Raw genomic sequence first — 19,854 nt, forward strand, 5'->3', positions numbered from 1 at the left:
GTTTAAAGCCCTGTCTCCAGCCCTAGTTATGCAATTCACTAGGACTGATCCCACACGGTTCAGATGAAGACCGTCCCATCGGAACAGGTCTCTTCTTCTCCAGTACTGGTACCAATGTCCAATGAATTTAAACCCATTTCTCCCACATCAAAATAGTGGGAGACAGTTCTGCTTTCTCTGCCTGGCTTCCATTTTCTCTCCAGCTTATCCAGGAATATTTGAGGAGAAAGTGAGGTCTGCAGATGCTGGAGATCAAAGTTGAAACTTTATTGCTGGAACAGCACAGCAGGTCAGGCAGCATCCAGGGAACATGAGATTCGACGTTTCGGGCACAGGCCCTTCTTCAGGAAGGGCCTGTGAAGGGCCTGAAGAAGGGTTTCCTGAAGAAGGGCCTGTGCCCGAAACGTCGAATCTCCTGTTCCCTGGATGCTGCCTGACCTGCTGTGCTGTTCCAGCAATAAAGTTTCATCCAGGAATATTTGCCTACCTCATCAATTTCGCTGTCTCATCAGTGCATGTTAGCAGACCATTTGGTCCTCCGGAATTTATGAGTGTAGTTGTTAACTCTGAGCCTTGTGGTCGACTCTCTGAACCCTGCTACCTTCTGTATTTTAACATGAGTCCAGATTGTTGTCTTTGAACTCCTCCAGGAATGTTAGCTTGCAGAGCTTTAATGGGCACCCAAATTTTAAGTGTCCATACAGTCCAACAGTCAAAAACCAACTGCTTAACTTATTCAAAGTCCTAATATCAATGCTCAGGCTGTATCATGAAGTTATGGAATTTCCACTGATACAACTCTGATAAAGGTAAAGTTGCAATAGTCCTATCACACTTTAGGGATGTTCTCCTATTAGAGAGAAATGACTCATAGTGGTTTGACCAGAGGGTCACCATCCCTCAGACAAGGGAAGAGGAAAAGAAGGAGAGTGCTTCATTAGTAATGTCATCTGGTGCAGGAACCTATGCAGTTGGCATCATGCTGTATTGCAGACCAATCAATGTCAACTGAGCTGACCAATATCGTCACACTTCTGGTAATAACCAATGCACATGTAAAATAGATGCCACATTGCTGGCTGCACTCTTCAGGCAAGATGGAATAAATATCTCGAGTTTTCCTTGTCAGCATGTCTCACAATGAAAATATCCATTGTTGAATTGGCAACTCTTAACTGCTAACCCACTCATTCAAAAGTCCACGGCCTCTCTATCAGACTTGGGGATTTTCACTTTAAACTTGAAAACGCATGCTTAAATATGAGTTAGGGTTGGCTCCCTCAATGCAGATGCCTTCATTAGGATTCTCTTTTATCAGCTCATGCTATTTCAATTTAAACTCTCTTTCCTTTTCCAGGAATGCTCTCTTCCATTCTTGCCTCTCTTTCTATTTCTCTTGTTCCATCCTCTCTCTCTTTTTCTCAGACACACTCTTCCTGGCTTTGCCTTCTGTACTTTTTTTCCTCGTTCTGTTGAAATTCTTGTTCCAATCTCTACAATTCAGTTTTAATTTATCTATTTCTACATCTTCCATTTGTACCTCTAGATATTTTACTATCTGTTTTGTAATTTCTGTTTTTCTGGCTTTCGTGGAAATCAACTAACTCAAAGTGCCTTACTGTCCCTTTTTATTCTTCCAAGGACAGTGCCTTTAACTTTCTGTTAGTTGCCTACCTTCTTCTATGAAAGCACCAACATCAAATGTAGACATTTTATCACTTTAATATTACAGTCCCAAGGAAACCTTTCTGCCATTTGTCTCAAATAGCTTTTGAAGAAGCAATCTAATTGTCTGTGTGTCTACCAAATTGTCTACCAGATTCTAAACCCTAATTTTTGTTGTATCCAACTTAAGAGAGGGAAATCACCTTCCTTCTTTTCAACCCTCTCAATTTGTTACAACGAAGATTTATGTGCAGCAAATATTTTATTAACTGTCACCTATGGGATGAGGAGTGTGCCAGTTGATCAAATATTCCAGATAATCAGGACGTCCACATAATGTAAAAGGACATACAAAGTAATAGAAATATAATGTAGGTGGTATACACATCACTGTGTATGCTTTACTTGCAGCAAAAATCACTTTAATAACATGACTTTGCCTTAAATAAAACTTACTGTAAGAGAATCTTTTCACTCGCACTCTCAACTGACTACTCGAATATCGCAGTATTTGAGGAGAAATTGAATCAACTGTTGATATTTTGTGTGACCAATAGATTGAACAACAAGCATGTTTACATGGAGGTAAATAAATTTTAAGAAATAATAATTGGACAGAATAATATAGTAAACTTCACAGTATTTGAGATATATAATTTATACTGGTTAATTGACAGTGCTGGTTCATAAAGTGCTGGTTAAAACAAAGTTTACTGTATTTTGTTAGCAGGAGGCTGTACCTGTCTGTAATAAAATTTAGTTACCCAATGTCTATGGTATAATTGAGGAACCAATTCAAGGTTTTCTTGAGAGAAGTAAAGAGCTGTTTTATTGTTTACTAACCCTGAGAAATAATTAAGTTGTGAAATGGAGCATTCGCCGGTAAAAAGTTTTAAAGGTATGGTATCTAGGCTTACGTCCAGGTAAGGAAGAGTGAATTGATTTTCTTCTTTTCAATCTTGGTTGGTCTCCACAATGATTTATGTGCTTTTTAACATGAGAATATAACCACTTTCCAATTAAAATGTAGTTAACTAGTACACCAGAAACATTAAGGAGCCAAATACAAGATTTTCTTTGAGTGAAAGAAGCAGTTTTATATGCTAACCCAAGAAAAAAATAATGAAGGCATCAAATGTAAATGCACATCAAAGGTAAAAAAGGAAAGTGTCCAGCTCAAAAAAAGATGAAAAATGCGGGGTTTAACATATTAGGGTATCCTCCAGGAGTAAAGGCTTTCTGCTGCAACAATGTCTTAATCCTTTCTGTAACAAACATTGTAGATCTTTTTAGGTTCTTCGTGTTATAATGTTTCCTTTTAACCAGCTCTGTCATTGCACACTTATTCCTTCTGGAGAGGTTGAGACAGAGCTTTCTAAAGTTCGTTCCAGCCACAAGTGCATCTCCTTTGCTCCACCTGCAGCTCCCTGAAATCCCGCTATTTTATGTATTAAAATGTCTGAATCTCCTCTTTTTAATCTGGATAATCTGGAGTCTTTCATCTCCACTATGTGAACCTTATCATACAGGTGTAAATTAAAATAGGATATAAGTATTTTTTCACACCTGAATGGATGGACCAGTTTTCAATTTTTTTTGATTAAAATCTTAATTTTAGTTTAGCCGATTTTATTTATTTGACTTTGGTTTCCCAAAGCTTATTTAATTTGTTTAACCACCATTTACTGCTTTTTTTTTTAACGCCACTTAATTGCAGCAATAGTATCTGCTTCAGCCAGTACATGTGGCAGTGCTGTTTCTGTGTGAATCTACTGTAGAAGTTGTATTTTTATGCTGTGGTAGAGGTCACTTGATAGCAACTAGAGTGGTAACTCTGGCTGATTTGTACCCCGCTTCCAAACGAGAGATTTGCAGTCACTGTAATGCTTTGGCTGAGAGCAACTGACCGCATACTGGTGACCGAACCTGGAAGACCGTCTGCAGTTGTTTGACTTTATGTAACACATTTCACCTCTGTGTCTTCTTGAGGAAAAATTTATGTTGCACATTTCTCCACTGTGTCCTCAGGGGTAACATTTTTTGTACACTTTAGATTTACTGCGTTAACAACTGTGTATATTTGGAAAAGAATTGCCTCACAGAATTTTAAGAAGAAAATTGCTAATAGGTTTTGTATTATAAATAAGACACTGAATGATACCATTAAAATAGAATCCATACTGTCCTGAAAGAAAACAAATCATTCATAAGCAGATGAAAAGTATAATTATACAAAAGTGGTTGACAGTGTAAACTGAAGCCAGTGCTGTAAGGCACAATTTTATTTGCAATGAAAGATTGGTTTGCAATATGTCAGTGAAATATTTCAATTCTTGCTCTCATGGAAAATTTGTAATGTGAGAAATCTTGCTTTCAAGACCAATGATCACACAACTTCTTTCAGGAATAAGTTTTGGCCCAAGAATATACTTTATTTGCTGAATTTGTAATGAGCCTTGCATTCAGAAATCAAATCTTAGTTTTTAAATTGATAGAATTAATCAACTTGTGAAATAAACACTCTGAATAAAGTCTAATGAGACAAACACTAAAAAGAAACATCAGTATGGTTTCTTCATGATGCTGTATTAGTAGTGAATGTTCAATTACTATGTGCACAGTGTTTATCGAGAGGCATTATGAGTTAGGGAGCTAAGCTGTGAGAGTTTTGCTGCTGATCGCTTCACTGCACAATGGTGATGTCTTGTACTGCCATAATCAATTAACTTAATTCCAGTATGTTTGTGCATCCATTGCCTGGAATAGATCTACTACAGGCAGATATACTAATGCGATTACAGTCATGTAATGACTGTCTAACAATAGATGTGGAAAGAGTGGAGCTACATCGTGAAAATTCGATATAATAGTCTTTACATTGGAAGATTTTCTTTCTACTAAGTGCTGACAATTCTAGGACTACTTTCAGATAATACTTGTTGCTCGAGCTTTTTAGCCATATAAGTGACTGCAAATAACTACTGGATTGAGACCTCAGAAAAAGAAAATATAAATCTTTCTGTATGGGATTTCCCCATTAAAAAAAGGAGAAAACTACTTGTCTTAAAGTCAACTTGTTTACTCTAAGCTATGGGAGGATCTCAAGGCAAAAAGGTAACTTATGCATGTGGAACATGCTATGAACAAATGCCATTTATGTTTACTCTAAGCAATATATTGTATAGTTGCAACCACTACTACAGCTTTGTCTTTTTTCTCATTCTAAAAATTTAACAATCATGTATTAATGGTTAAAAAAAATGCATTGACTGTTGTCTAAATACTTGATTTATGGTAGACTTCTGTTATTTGAGTCTATCCAGGCTGTAAATTATCTTATGGGGTCCTCTTAAGTCTGAAGATTCTGATGCAAGATCAACATGGATGTCCACAGAATTTATGTTGTCATTGTTAATTCTTCAGGGACCACATGCATTGTCCTACTTCTGGTCTCTATCTGGGCAAGTCAAATTTTATGCATTTAGCATAGTTGATTCTCAAATCATGCTGAACCAGTTTTCATGACTGTTTCCATATGGGCTACTCAGCTGCAATGTTTTCCTAAGAGACGTTGTCTGGGATGCAGGAGTTAGTAATACTTTTTTTAGGCTGTCACTTTATTGCTTGTATTAACCACCTTGATGTTGTTTGTTATGACATAGTTCTCATTAAATATCTGCTTGGAGATTCATGTAATAATTGATGTGAGGGACATGGCCTGCTCATATAACTTGCATTTTCTGGAGACTACTTTCCATGCTATTGAACCAAATACAATGATGAGTCTTTATTGTTTGTGATTTTGTCCTACCATCAAAATCTGATGGTGGATGGATGTGTCATAGATGGAAGTGTCATAGATGGGAGTTCCAGAGCTCCTATAGCAAACCCAAGATTCTGCACCATACATCAAGGGATACTGGACAAAATAGCACTAGTTTGTAGCTATACAGCACTATTAATGTAAATTTTTTAAGAAAGATCCAAGGCATTTCACTAACAGAACTAAATAAGATATGGAGCCATAGAGGAAAATACACAGGCAGATGACCAAAACCTTTGACAAAGACATATGTTTTAAGCATGTCTTAAAGGAGAAAAACAAGGTAGAGAGATTTGGTGAGGCTTAGGAAGTGTGTTCCAGAGTCTTGGGCCCAGGTAGCTGAAGGCAGGGGCACCAAAGATAGAACAGTTAAAATCAGGGATGTTCAACAAATTGGAGGAGCACAGATGTCTAGGGCTAAGGAAGATTACAAACATAAGGGAACCAGAACTTGGTGGATTTGATAACAATGATTAGAATTTTAAACTTGAGTACCTTTTTCAAGATGGAGTTGTGCATAGATTAATAAGCACAGCGATGAGTGAACAGATTTTTCTGCATGTTAGGACATGAACAATAGAATTTAGAATGACCTGAAGTTTAGACAGGGTAGAATATGGAGGCTGACCAGAAGTACATTGAATCATCAAGTCTGGAGGTAATAAAGTTAGGTTTTCAGGAGAAGAAGAGCTGAGACAGGGAAGGATAAAGAGTAATGTTATGGAGGTGGAAATACGAGGTTTTAGTGATGATATTGAAATGTGCTTGTAAGTTCCTTTTGTGGACAAATATGACACCGAACTTGTAAATAATCTCACTGAGCCTCCAGCACTTTCCAGGGAGAAATATAGAATCAAGACAAGGGATTAGTGTTTGCAGCAAAGACATTGGCTTCAAATCTTCTGAATAATTAGTTGAAAGATATTCCTGCTTCAAACAATCCTAGATGTAGGAGAAGCAGTCTGAAAATGTAGAGACAATGGAATGTTAAGAGAGGTGGTGATCAGGTAAGGTTATGCTGTTCCCATACATGTGCATCTGATGTGATTTCAGTTTAGAAGAATAAGGAATTGCACTCAGACATGGGTTTTCCATTCACTTAAGTTTGGTTCAGTTCAGAAGACATCAGAGTGGAGCTCAGAAGCAAGGCTTAGCTTCTTTCTTAATGGGAGTATTTTACTTAATTTAAGTTCAATCAAAGCCAGCCATCCCATTAGAAGTGTCTAGTTTGGGGAGCTTTTAGGCCTAGAGAATTTGAATAGAAATCTTTAAATTATTGACTCTCAGATTTGTGAAGCATTCATATCAGGAGACTCAAAGGATTCATCAAATTGTTTCCACAGTCCAAAGGAAACAAACATTAAATAAGAACCAGAAGAGTTGAAGTAGATCTGTAATTTCTCTGTAATAGATGGTGTTGGGAAACAGTTTGAATTGTGTTCTAACATTTGAATTAAGATCTTTCTCACTGTAATGTATAAATCGCTCTCACTATTTAGTAGTTCACTTTCCTTCTTTAATCTCATAAACTTGGTCACAAATCTCACCATTTCTCACCAAAATAAAATAAGAATTAGAATTACAAATTGGTTATAAATGCAGTGATATACTGGGTTTATTCTGGAAGTGATTTTAATACATTTTTCAATTACGTTCATAAGGGGACAAGTCTGCTTTGTGATGATCATACTAATCTCAAGAAACATCTGCTGTTTTTCTTAGCTAGAGTTCAAGCTAAGAAAATTAATCCATTTAATTAGTTCAGTTTATAAAGTTTGACAGATTCACAGTAAAACTCTATTGCAAAATCTTTACAGACATTATCATCTGGATTATAGCTGGAGGATAAGACTGCTAGCAGTGCAGGCTGTTGCTTGTACTTCCACTGGTAAGTAATTGCAAAGAGGTTTCTAATGCTCATTAATAACAAACAAAAAAATCTCCAGAAAATGAATGTGATTTGATAGTCTCATACAATTTGAATTTTAAATGTAAATCAACACCACACAAGCCATGAAGTCATATCTTAAAAGAGTCCAAATATTGTAGCCTGGAAACATTTTTAAAATTTGTATGAAGATTTCTCAGAGGGACCTCCTAGTTGCCTTCCATAAATGGAAAGATAGAAAATTCTAGATAATGTTTTTAAAAATTAAGATATGTTTCATTCACATTATACCATCTAGTTGGAAGCATGACATGATAGTAATGCAGTTGTTGACAAATCTTGGTGAGGATTCTGTATAATTTAGTTTACAGTAGGCCAAGATCTAAAATGAGAGAAAACATGGAAGTTTATAAAATAATGAAGAGTATTGATAGAATTAATGGTAATTGTCTTTCCTGTAGGATAGGGGATTTCAAGACCGGGGATACATTTTTAAAGTGAGAGGAGAGAGATTTTAAAAAGATTTGAGTGGTAAATGTTTTACACAGAGGGTGGTTCCTAAGTGGAATGAACTTCCTGAGTTAAGTGGTGGATGTGGGTTCAATAACAACATTTAAAAGACATTTGAATACGTAAATTATAGGGAATCTTTGAAAGGATATGGGCCAGGAGTAGGAAGGTGGGCCAAGTTTAGTTTGGGATTATGTTCAGTGTTTAGATTAGAGTGGTGCTGGAAAAGCACAGCAGTTCAGGCAGCATCCGAGAAGCAGTAAAATCGACGTTTTGGGCAAAAGCCCTTCATCAGGAATACAGGCAGAGTGGGATTATGTTCAGAATGGACTAGTTGGACTGAAAGGTCTGTTTCCTTGCTGTGTGACTAAGACTCTGTCTCTGTGCATTGATTCAAAGCTGTGAAAACTTTATCCTCAAACCCAACATTTTTTCTCAAACATGATAACTTTGCATGTCATGCCTGAAATTACTCATTTGCTATATCCTAAAATATTATTATCTGAAGGAAATCTATCTACTTTGAGTTTGAATAAATTAACATTATTTAATTTCAACAACTCTACGACCTACTCACTGAAATAATTACCTGATATTTCTTAGAGTGGGATGCAGATGGAACGGGACATTGTTTAGCTTTAAGCAAGTTAATCAAATAGCATTCTTAATAAAACTGAAAAATGATAGCATTTCATTTGTATTTTTTTAACTCCTTTTTCAAGTTGGCAGTTTCCAGCATTGAGAGTCTGCTTGTTTATTGAACAGGAATGCATCTGGTAAAATTTTGCACCTAGAGGGAATGGAGACAACAAAAGGCTTTGGTGTTGGGGGCTGTTGTAGTTGATTGGTGGGATTTGCAGTCAGAGGTCAAGTTCAGATTGCAGATGGCTGACCGCAAAATTGTGATGGTGGAAGAGGGAGTTCCCAATGCAGAGGGAAGCACTAAGTCCAACCACATTGCTAAAAAACAAAGTGGACTGGAGCACTTTTTGCCTCTCTTTAGCCTGCCCAATTTCCTTAACCTTGAAAAATGCAGCCCTATGCCATTAAATCCAAACAGCTATTAAAGTCTGAGGCACACCTTGTCCTACCTCTTGAGAACAAATCAATTCCCAACCTCCAACCTTTCCTAGTCAAAATGGAGGTTGGGAGCTGGGTGCCCATTTTATAAGCATGTTATTCCATCTGTCCCTGTCCCAAGCATCTTGCCAACTTAATTTTCTTCTTAACATTGCATTCCAAATATCACAACAATTTTATTCTCCTTCAAGCATGGACAATGTCTTCTAGTTTCATTGTTCTGGCAAGGTTAAATAGTTTGTTGAGGTCTACTCTTTTATTCATTGAGGGTGTGGGCATCACTGGTTGGGCCCCATCCCTCATTGCCCTTTACAAGGTGTTATCACATTGTACTCCATTTGGTGTAGATACACTCACAATGCTGTTAGGGAGGGAGTTCCAGGATTTTGACCCAGTGACATGAGAGGAAAGGTGATTTATTTCCAATTCTGGATGGTGAATGGTTTGGAGGGGAACTTTCAGGTGATGCTATTCCCATGTGCCTGAATTTCGAGAGTGCATCTTGTAGATGGTACACTCTGCTGCTACTGAATTTAGATTATGGAGGGAGTGAATGTTTTGAGTAAATTGTGCCAATTAAGCAGACTCCGTTGTCTTAGGTGGTGTCAATCTTCTTGAAAGTTGTTGGAGCTGCACCCGCCCTGGCAAGTGGGTAAAATTCCACCATACTCCTGACTTGTGCCTTGCAGATGGTGGACAGGTTCTGGAGAGTCAGGAGATGAACTACTCATGGCAGAATGATAGCCTCAGACCTGCTCCGATTGCTACTGTATTTATATAGCCAGTCCAGTTCAGTTTCTGGTAAATGGCAACTCCCAGAAAGTTGTACTGGGTGATTCAGTGACATTAATTCCATTGAACATCAAAAGATGATGGTTAGACACTCTCTTGTTGGAGATGGGTCTCTGGCACTTGTGCGGCATGAATGTTACTTGTCACTTGTCAGGGTGTATTGTTAGGCTGAAAGTAATGAACAGGTTTTTCCAAGTCTGATCAGAATGACTACAAGAAGACCATGTACACTTCAATATATAGTTCAAAAAATTAATACCTACATGAATTCATAAGTGTTAACTTATCCTTCAGATAGATATATATTATATAATTCGGTTAGACAACTGAGGTAATCTAGTGAATCTCACATTGCCTTCGTATCCTTTGTCAACGGCAGCACACAGAGCTCGATCTCAGGTCCCATAGCAGCAGTCCTGTGAACCCAAGCCTGATGGTGTAAATTCCATGCGTATGGCAAAGTCCTAGATAATAATACTGTTCTGAATGTAGGCTTACATGCTGAATTTTGTTTTAACTTCAGTAATTTTCCAACCATCAAAAACAGATAAAAAACAAATCCAGGGTGACTGAAAATGTGTTGCTGAAAAAGCGCAGCAGGTCAGGCAGCATCCAGGGAACAGGAGAATCGACGTTTCGGGCATAAGCCCTTCTTCAGGAATGAGGAAAGTTTGTCCAGCAGGCTAAGATGAAAGGTAGGGAGGAGGGACTTGGGGAAGGGGCGTCGGAAATGTGATAGGTGGAAAGAGGTCAAGGTGAGGGTGATAGGTCAGACTGGAGTGGGGGCGGAGAGGTCAGGAAGAAGATTGCAGGTTAGGAAGGCGGTGCTGAATTCGATGGATTTGACTGAGACAAGGTGGGGGGAGGGGGAATGAGGAAACTGGTGAAATCCGAGTTCATCCCTTGTGGTTGGAAGGTTCCTAAGCGGAAGATGAGGCGTTCTTCCTCCAGCCGTCGTTTTGTTGTGGTCTGGCGATGGAGGAGTCCAAAGACCTGCATATCCTTGGTGGAGTGGGAGGGGGAGTTAAAGTGTTGAGCCACAGGGTGGTTGGGTTGGTTGGTCCGGGTGTCCCAGAGGTGTTCTCTGAAACGCTCTGCAAGTAGCCGGCCTGTCTCCCCAATATAGAGGAGGCCACATCGGGTGCAGAGGATGCAATAGATGATGTGTGTGGAGGTGCAGGTGAATCTGTGGCGGATATGGCAGTTTCCTTTGGGATCTTGGAGGGAGGTGAGGGGGGAGGTGTGGGCACAAGTCTTGCACCTCCTGTGGTTGCAGGGGAAGATGCCGGGAGTGGAGGTTGGGTTGGTGGGGGGTGTGGATCTGACGAGGGAGTCACGGAGGGAGTGGTCTTTACGGAATGCTGATAGGGGAGGGGAGGGAAATATATCCTTGGTGGTGGGGTCCGTTTGGTGGTGGCAGAAATGACAGCGGATGATGCGCTGTACATGGAGATTGGTGGGGTGGTAGGTGAGGACCAGTGGGGTTCTGTCCTGGTGGCGGTTGGAGGGGCGGGGCTCAAGGGCGGAGGAGCGGGAAGTGGAAGAGATGCAGTGGAGGGCATCGTCGACCACGTCGGGGGGGAAATGGCGGTCCTTGAAGAAGGAGGCCATCTGGGTTGTACGTTTTTGGAACTGGTCCTCCTGGGAGAAGATGCGGCGGAGTCTAAGAAATTGGGAGAATGGGATGGCGTTTTTACGGGGGCAGGGTAGGAGGAGGTGTAGTCCAGGTAGCTGTGGGAGTCGGTCGGTTTGTAGTCAATGTCCGTGTTGATTCGGTCGCCTGAGATAGAAATAGAAAGGTCGAGGAAGGGGAGGGAGGAATCTGAGACTGTCCAGGTGAATTTGAGGTCGGGGTAGAAGGTGTTGGTGAAGTCGATGAATTGTTCAACCTCCTCGTGGGAGCACGAGGCAGCGCCGATACAGTCATCGATGTAGCGGAGGAAAAGATGGGGGGTGGGGCCAGTGTAGTTGCGGAAGATGGACTGTTCCACATATCCTACGAAGAGGCAGGCATAGCTGGGGCCCATGCGGGTGCCCATGGCTACTCCTTTCGTTTGGAGGAAGTGGGAGGATTGGAAAGAGAAGTTGTTAAGGGTGAGAACCAGTTCAGTCAGTCGAAGGAGGGTGTCAGTGGAAGGGTACTGGTCGGTACGGCGGGAAAGGAAGAAGCGGAGGGCTTTGAGTCCTTCGTGATGGGGGATGGAGGTGTACAGGGACTGGATGTCCATGGTGAAAATAAGGCGTTGGGGACCGGGGAAGCGAAAATCATGGAGCAGGTGGAGGGCATGGGTGGTGTCCCGAACGTAGGTGGAGAGTTCTTGGACTAAGGGGGACAGGACGGTGTCAAGGTATGCGGAGATGGGTTCGGTGGGGCAGGAGCAGGCGGAGACAATGGGTCGGCTGGGGCAGTCAGGTTTGTGGATTTTGGGCAGGAGGTAGAAGCGGGCGGTGCGGGGTTGTGGGACTGAGGTTGGAGGCGGTGGATGGGAGATCCCCCGAGGTGATGAGGTTATGGACGGTCTGGGAGATGATGGTTTGGTGGTGGGAGGTGGGGTCATGGTCAAGGGGGCAGTAGGAGGAGGTATCTGCGAGCTGGCGTTTGGACTCAGCAGTGTAGAGGTCGGTGCGCCAAACTACTACCGCGCCTCCCTTGTCTTCTGGTTTGATAGTGAGGTTGGGGTTGCAACGGAGTGAGTGGAGGGCTGCGCGTTCCGAGGGTGAGAGGTTGGAGTGGGTGAGAGGGGTGGGGGAGTTCAGGTGGCGGTTAATATCGCGGCGGCAGTTGGCTATGAAGAGGTCGAGGGCAGGTAGGAGGCCAGCACGGGGTGTCCAGGTGGATGGGGTGTGTTGGAGGCGGGAGAAGGGGTCGTCAGAGGGTGGGAGAGAGTCTTGGTTAAAGAAGTAGGCACGGAGGCGAAGGCGGCGGAAGAATTGTTCGATGTCACGCCGCGTGTTGAACTCATTAATCCGAGAGCATAGGGGAATGAAGGTGAGGCCTCTGCTGAGGACTGATCTTTCGTCCTCAGAGAGGGGTAGGTCTGGAGGGATGGTGAAAACTCGGCAGGGCTGGGAGCTAGGACTTGGTGTGGGGCTGGAGCTGGGTGTGGGGGCGGGGACGGAGGTCGGCGTGGGGGCGGGGTTAGACGTGGTGACGGAAATAGGCGTGGGGGCGGGGTTAGGCACGCAGTCGGAGATCGGCGAAGGGGCGGGGTGAGTCGTGGTGACGGAGATCATCGTGGGGGCAGGGTTAGGCGTGACATCTACTACAAACCGACCGACTCCCACAGCTACCTGGACTACACCTCCTCCCACCCTGCCCCCTGTAAAAACTCCATCCCATTCTCCCAATTTCTTCGACTCCGCCGCATCTGCTCCCAGGAGGACCAGTTCCAAAAACGTACAACCCAGATGGCCTCCTTCTTCAAGGACTGCAATTTCCCCCCCGATGTGGTCGACGATGCCCTCCACCGCATCTCTTCCACTTCCCGCTCCTCCGCCCTTGAGCCCCGCCCCTCCAACCGCCACCAGGACAGAATCCCACTGGTCCTCACCTACCACCCCACCAATCTCCATGTACAGCGCATCATCCGCCGTCATTTCTGCCACCTCCAAACGGACCCCACCACCAAGGATATATTTCCCTCCCCTCCCCTATCAGCATTCCGTAAAGACCACTCCCTCTGTGACTCCCTCGTCAGATCCACACCCCCCACCAACCCAACCTCCACTCCTGGCATCTTCCCCTGCAACCGCAGGAGGTGCAAGACTTGTGCCCACACCTCCCCCCTCACCTCCCTCCAAGGCCCCAAAGGAAACTGCCATATCCGCCACAGATTCACCTGCACCTCCACACACATCATCTATTGCATCCTCTGCACCCGATGTGGCCTCCTCTATATTGGGGAGACAGGCCGGCTACTTGCAGAGCGTTTCAGAGAACACCTCTGGGACACCCGGACCAACCAACCCAACCACCCTGTGGCTCAACACTTTAACTCCCCCTCCCACTCCACCAAGGATATGCAGGTCTTTGGACTCCTCCATCGCCAGACCACAACAAAACGACGGCTGGAGGAAGAACGCCTCATCTTCCGCTTAGGAACCTTCCAACCACAAGGGATGAACTTGGATTTCACCAGTTTCCTCATTCCCCCTCCCCCCACCTTGTCTCAGTCAAATCCATCGAATTCAGCACCGCCTTCCTAACCTGCAATCTTCTTCCTGACCTCTCCGCCCCCACTCCAGTCTGACCTATCACCCTCACCTTGACCTCTTTCCACCTATCACATTTCCGACGCCCCTCCCCCAAATCCCTCCTCCCTACCTTTTATCTTAGCCTGCTGGACAAACTTTCCTCATTCCTGAAGAAGAGCTTATGCCCGAAACGTCGATTCTCCTGTTCCCTGGATGCTGCCTGACCTGCTGCGCTTTTCCAGCAACACATTTTCAGCTCTGATCTCCAGCATCTGCAGACCTCACTTTCTCCTCAAATCCAGGGTGGCCTCATGTAGACTGTAGAGGACGGTTTCCACTGTGCCTCAAGGTCAGCCAGGTCCCCCCCAGTCAAAATAGACTGTTTTTGCATGAACCATTTTAATTCAATTGCTCATTGTCATGTCCAATTAACTCTTAATGATTAACGTTTAATGGTCTGTTTTGAATATATAATTTTTAAGTCCAACACTACATCAGCACAGTTTGGACTGCTCCAGTATCTGAGGAGTCATGAATGAGTTTGAGCATTGTTAAGTCAACCGCAAACATCCCTACTGCTTATCTTCAGATAGAAGGAAGGTCATTGTTGAAGCAGATGAAGATGGTTGGGCTTAGATACCACCCTGAAAAACCTCTGCAGAGACATCCTGGAGCTGAGATATCTAACTCTAGCGACCACTGCCTTTGTGCTAGGAATTATTCCAACTAGCAGGGAGGTTTTCTCTTACTTCCTATTGGCTTAATTTTGCTAGGGCTCCTTGATGCCACAATTCGTCAAATGTTGCTTGTGTAAAAAAAAGTTTGTTTGTGAGGGAAGGCCTGAAAATTAATTGTAACTTTGTTTTTGACTGAAATACTCTATCGATTATTTGACTCACAGAAACCTCATGACCAAATAGATAGCAGACATCTGATTGGTAACATGTCTTCATAGGGAGACAATCAGTCTGGCAGGGAGAGGCTAGAGTTTGAATTGGATTTTGGAAGAACAAGTATGAAGATTTGATAGCTCCATGTCTAACCTTCCATGCATGCATGCATACACACACACACGCACACATACATGTAAGTCTATAGGGTGAATTTGTATTTACAGAATTGTATTTGGAGATACATTGTATTTTGTTCAAAAAGCACACAATCTGCAGACAGTCAATCCATGTGACATTTTGTAAATTTCTACTTTGGAAATAGAACTAGTCTGACTCAAGTTTGGAATACAGACAGACTCTAACCCCACACTTTTAATGCATTGTCTGAGCTCAGATGTCACCTTTTTTAATAAAACCTTATGTTATCTCAGGAATATGACTTGAAAGAAGTTCTGAGATTTACATATTGATGAATTGATGCCTGAAACCCATTCTAAAAGATGAAAAACTTAACAGCAATCTAGGTGTGTTCAATATATTATATCAGTTGCATGACCCTATGATCTTTTGCTGTAAATTCAGTGTCTTATGATCCTGCCTCACTAGTTACCTGATGAAGGAGCAGCACTCCGAAAGCTAATACTTCCAAATAAACCTGGTGTTGTGTGACTTTTAACTTTGTCCACCCCAGTCCAACACTGGCTGTGCCACATCATAATCTCCCATTATCCGCTATTGGAAGGTCAGGGAAAAGGAACTAAGTTATAAATTATTAAGGTGGGCCTGATTAACATCTTCAGAAAATGAACCAAGAAACAATCATTTGTGCTCATTAAACAACACCATGTGGACTGCTTAAATAACCTTGCCAGTACTATTTCCTGTTTTTAAATTTAACTATAAATGTGTTTGTCTGTCTGTCTTTTGTGTGAATGGGGCCAAAACAAATGTTATCAGGTTTAAGGCATAGATATTATATCATTACTTTTTTGTTTCTTCCTCTCCTAAAAGTGCTGTTTTGTTACTAAATTGTTAAATCTTGCATTTCAGCTACAAACCCAGTGTCTGGAATCGGTTATTCATAAATAGATAATAGACAATAGGTACAGGAGTAGGCCATTCAGCCCTTCGAGTCTGCACCGCCTTTCAATATAATCATGGCTGATCATCCTTAATCATATCCTGTTCCTGCCTTATCTCCATAACCCTTGATTCCACAATCCTTGAGAGCTCTATCCAACTCTTTCTTAAATGAATCCAGAGACTGGACCTCCACTGCCCTCTGGAGCAGAGCATTCCACACAGCCACCACTCTCTGGGTGAAGAAGTTTCTCCTCATCTCTGTCCTAAATGGTCTACCCCGTATTTTTAAGCTGTGTCCTCTGGTTCGGCACTCACCCATCAGCGGAAACATGTTTCCTGCCTCCAGAGTGTCTAATCCTTTTATAATCTTATATGTCTCAATCAGATCCCCTCTCAGTCTTCTAAACTCAAGGATATACAAGCCCAGTCGCTCCAGTCTTTCAGTGTAAGGTAATCCCGCTATTCCAGGAATTGACCTCATGAACCTACGCTGCACTCCCTCAATAGCCAGAATGTCTTTCCTCAAATTTGGAGACCAGAATTGCACACAGTACTCCAGGTGTGGTCTCACCAGGGCCCTGTACAGGTGCAGAAGAACCTCTTTGCTTCTATACTTAATCCCTCTTGTTATGAAGGCGAGCATGCTATTAGCCTTCTTCACTACCTGCTGTACCTGCATGCTTACCTTCATTGACTGGTGTACAAGAACACCCAGATCTCTCTGTACTGCCCCTTTACCTAAATTGATTCCATTTAGGTAGTAATCTGCCTTCCTGTTCTTGCCACCAAAGTGTTTAACCATACATTTATCCACATTAAACTGCATCTACCATGCATCTGACCACTCACCTAACTTGTCCAGGTCACCCTGTAATCTCCTAACATCCTCATCACATTTCACCCTGCCACCCAGCTTAGTATCATCAGCAAATTTGCTAATGTTATTACTAATACCATCTTCTATATCATTAACATATATTGTAAAAAGCTGCGGTCCCAGTACTAATCCCTGCGGTACCCCACTGGTCACTGCCTGCCATTCTGAAATGGAGCCGTTTATCACTACTCTTTGTTTCCTATCAGCCAACCAACTTTCAATCCAAGTTAGTACTTTGCCCCCAATACCATGTGCCCTAATTTTGCTCACTAACCTCCTATGTGGGACTTTATCAAAAGCTTTCTGAAAGTCCAGGTACACTACATCTACTGGATCTCCCTCATCTATCTTCAGAGTTACATCCTCAAAAAATTCCAGAAGATTAGTCAAGCATGATTTCCCCTTCATAAATCCATGCTGACTCTGACCTATCCTGTTACTACTATCCAGATGTGTCGTAATTTCATCCTTTATAATAGACTCCAGCATCTTTCCCACCACTGAGGTCAGCCTAACTGGTCTATAATTTCCTGCTTTCTCTCTCCCACCTTTCTTAAAAAGTGGTACAACATTAGCCACCCTCCAATCCACAGGAACTGATCCTGAATCTATCGAACTCTGGAAAATAATCACCAACGCATCCACGATTTCTTGAGCCACCTGCTCCAGTACCCTGGAATGTAGACCATCAGGCCCCAGGGACTTATCAACCTTCAGACCTAACAGTCTCTCCAACACCAATTCCTGGCAAATATAAATTCCCTTAAGTTCAGGTCTTTCAGCCACTGCCTCCTCAGGGAGATTGCTTGTGTCTTCCCCAGTGAACACAGATCTGAAGTACCAATTCAATTCTTCTGCCATTTCTTAGTTCACCTGTTTCTGTCTTCAAGGGCCCAATTTTAGTCTTAACCATTTTTTTGCCTTTCACATACGTAAAAATACCTTTACTATCCTCATTTATATTATAGTCCAATACCATCCTGATTCTCCCAGTCTACCTGCATGTTGAAATCCCCCATAACAACTGTAGTAACATCTTTGCGACAGGCCAATTTCAGCTCCTGATTTAACTTACATCTGACATCCAGACTACTGTGTGGGGGCCTGTAGATAACTCCCAAGAGGGTCTTTTTATCCTTAGTATTTCTCAGCTCCATCCACACTGACTCTACATCCCCTGATTCTAGGTCCCCCGCGCAAGGGACTGAATATCATCCCTTACCAACATGGCCACCCCACCCCCCTCTGCCCATCAGTCTGTCCTTACGATAGCACGTGTAGCCTTGAATATTCATTTCCCAGGCCCTGTCCACTTGAAGCCATGTCTCAGTTATCCCCACAATATTGTATCTGCCAATTTCCAAAGAGCCTCAAGCTCATCCATCTTATTTCTAATGCTTCGTGCATTCATGTATAGTTATTTTTAATTTGTTACTGCCCTCACCCTTCCCATCAACTCCTATTTCACTCAACCTTACAGCATGATCCCTTTCTGAGTTTTCTGCCTCATTGATACAGTTGTCTTTCTTGACTTCCCTTGGTCTAACTTTCCCTCCAAATTCCTTCTTAAACATCCAGTTTGTCCCTCCCCCCCGCTACTTAGTTTAAACGAAGCTGTGTTGCAGTAGCAAACCTGCCTGCCAGAATGCTGGTCCCTAACCTATTAAGGTGCAAACCGTCTCTCTTGTAGAATTTATGCTTACCACAAAACATACCCCAGTGATCCAAGAATTTAAATCCTTGCTACCTGCACCAGTTCCCCAGCCACACGTTCAAGTCCATTATCTCTCTGTTTCTGGCCTCACCAGCCCGAGGAACTGGAAGCAAACTGGAGATAACCACCTTGGACGTCCTGCTTTTCAGCCTTCTTCCTAGTTCTCCGAAGTCCCACTGTAGTATGTTCCTCCTCTTCTTCCTGACATCATTTGTGCCATGTGCCACCACCTCTGGCTCTTCACCTTCGTTCTTGAGGATTTCCTGCACTCTGTCTGTGATGTCTTTAACCCTGGCACCAGGAAGGCAACACGCCATCCTTAAGTCCCGTCTGCTGCCACAAAAACCCTGGTCAGTTCCTCTCAATATGGAGTCTCCTATTACCACGGCTCTGTGTGATGTCCGACTCTTCCGCACTGTCTCCGCCAACTTTTGATTGACAGACCTGGCCGCCTCGTGGATTGGCAATGTCATCTGTCTCTACTGTTTCCAAAAGATTCAACTTGTTCCTGACAGGTACTTCCCCCAGGCTCTCTTGCACCTGTCTCCTCTCTGCCTTCCTCATCGTCTGCTCTCTTCTGGTACGATTGGTGTAATAACCTCGCTGAAGGTCTTGTCCAGAAAGATCTCATTCTCTCGGATGAGCCTAAGGTCCTCGAGTTCTTTCATCAGTGCTGCAATATGCTCTGTCAGTAGCTGAACGTGCACACACTTTCCACATTTATACAAGCCAGACACACCAGAGTCGTTGACCTCCCACATCAAGCATGTAGCACACTGAACCAGCTTTGCAGTCATGTCTTCACCCTCTTCAACTGTGGCGTAATCACTTCACTCAACCTCCTTGTCCTGAGCTAAAGCCTCACTCTTCAATCCACAGGAACTTCCTTGGACCCTCTTTTTGGGGCAAGTCTGTGGACCTTTAATTTAGGTTAGAGGAGGAGGGAGGGAGGGAGGCCCTACTTCGTAGGATCTGGGGTCTAGAACACACCCACTCAAATAACAATCACTTACCTTCTCGACTGGCTTTGCGCTCTGCCTTCACTTTCACCCAGCTCCCGCCGCTCTCTGATGCGGGATTGGTTATTCTGGGATTGGAATTGGTTATTCAAAGAGTCTGGGTAGGAACCATTGGGGTGAATTTTGAGGATCATACAGTCATAGAGTCATATAGCATGGAAACAGACACTTTGGTCCAACTCATCCATGCTGACCAAGTTTCCCAAACTAAACTAGTCCCATTTGGCCCATATCCCTCTAAAGCTTTCCTATTCATGTACCTGTCCAAATGTCTTTTAAATGTTGTAACTGTACCTGCGGCTACCACTTCTCTGGC

The 19,854-nt window shown here is 42.9% G+C and overlaps 1 protein-coding gene across 8 annotated transcripts in view; it reads left to right on the forward strand.

Moving 5' to 3' along the window:
* Nucleotides 1-394: 394 nt before the first annotated feature.
* Nucleotides 395-19,854, forward strand: part of LOC122563205 (protein FAM107B-like) — a 96,732-nt gene continuing 77,272 nt past the window's right edge. For 7 of the 8 annotated variants that reach the window (XR_015750943.1, XM_087973602.1, XM_087973604.1 and 4 more), the window contains exon 1: nucleotides 395-4,779. Coding sequence is in view for 5 of the 8 variants with exons in the window: in XM_087973604.1 (XP_087829730.1) it covers nucleotides 4,756-4,779 (24 nt within the window). In the remaining 3 variants the exon portion in view is untranslated. Of the gene's footprint in view, nucleotides 4,780-7,305; nucleotides 7,377-19,854 lie in introns of all 8 variants that reach the window. The other variant, XM_087973601.1, reaches the window with a different exon arrangement.

Source organism: Chiloscyllium plagiosum, unplaced genomic scaffold (genome assembly GCF_037043375.1).
Source record: "Chiloscyllium plagiosum isolate Xiang-an unplaced genomic scaffold, Cpla_swu_hap1 HiC_scaffold_26, whole genome shotgun sequence".
Taxonomy (NCBI): domain Eukaryota; kingdom Metazoa; phylum Chordata; class Chondrichthyes; order Orectolobiformes; family Hemiscylliidae; genus Chiloscyllium; species Chiloscyllium plagiosum.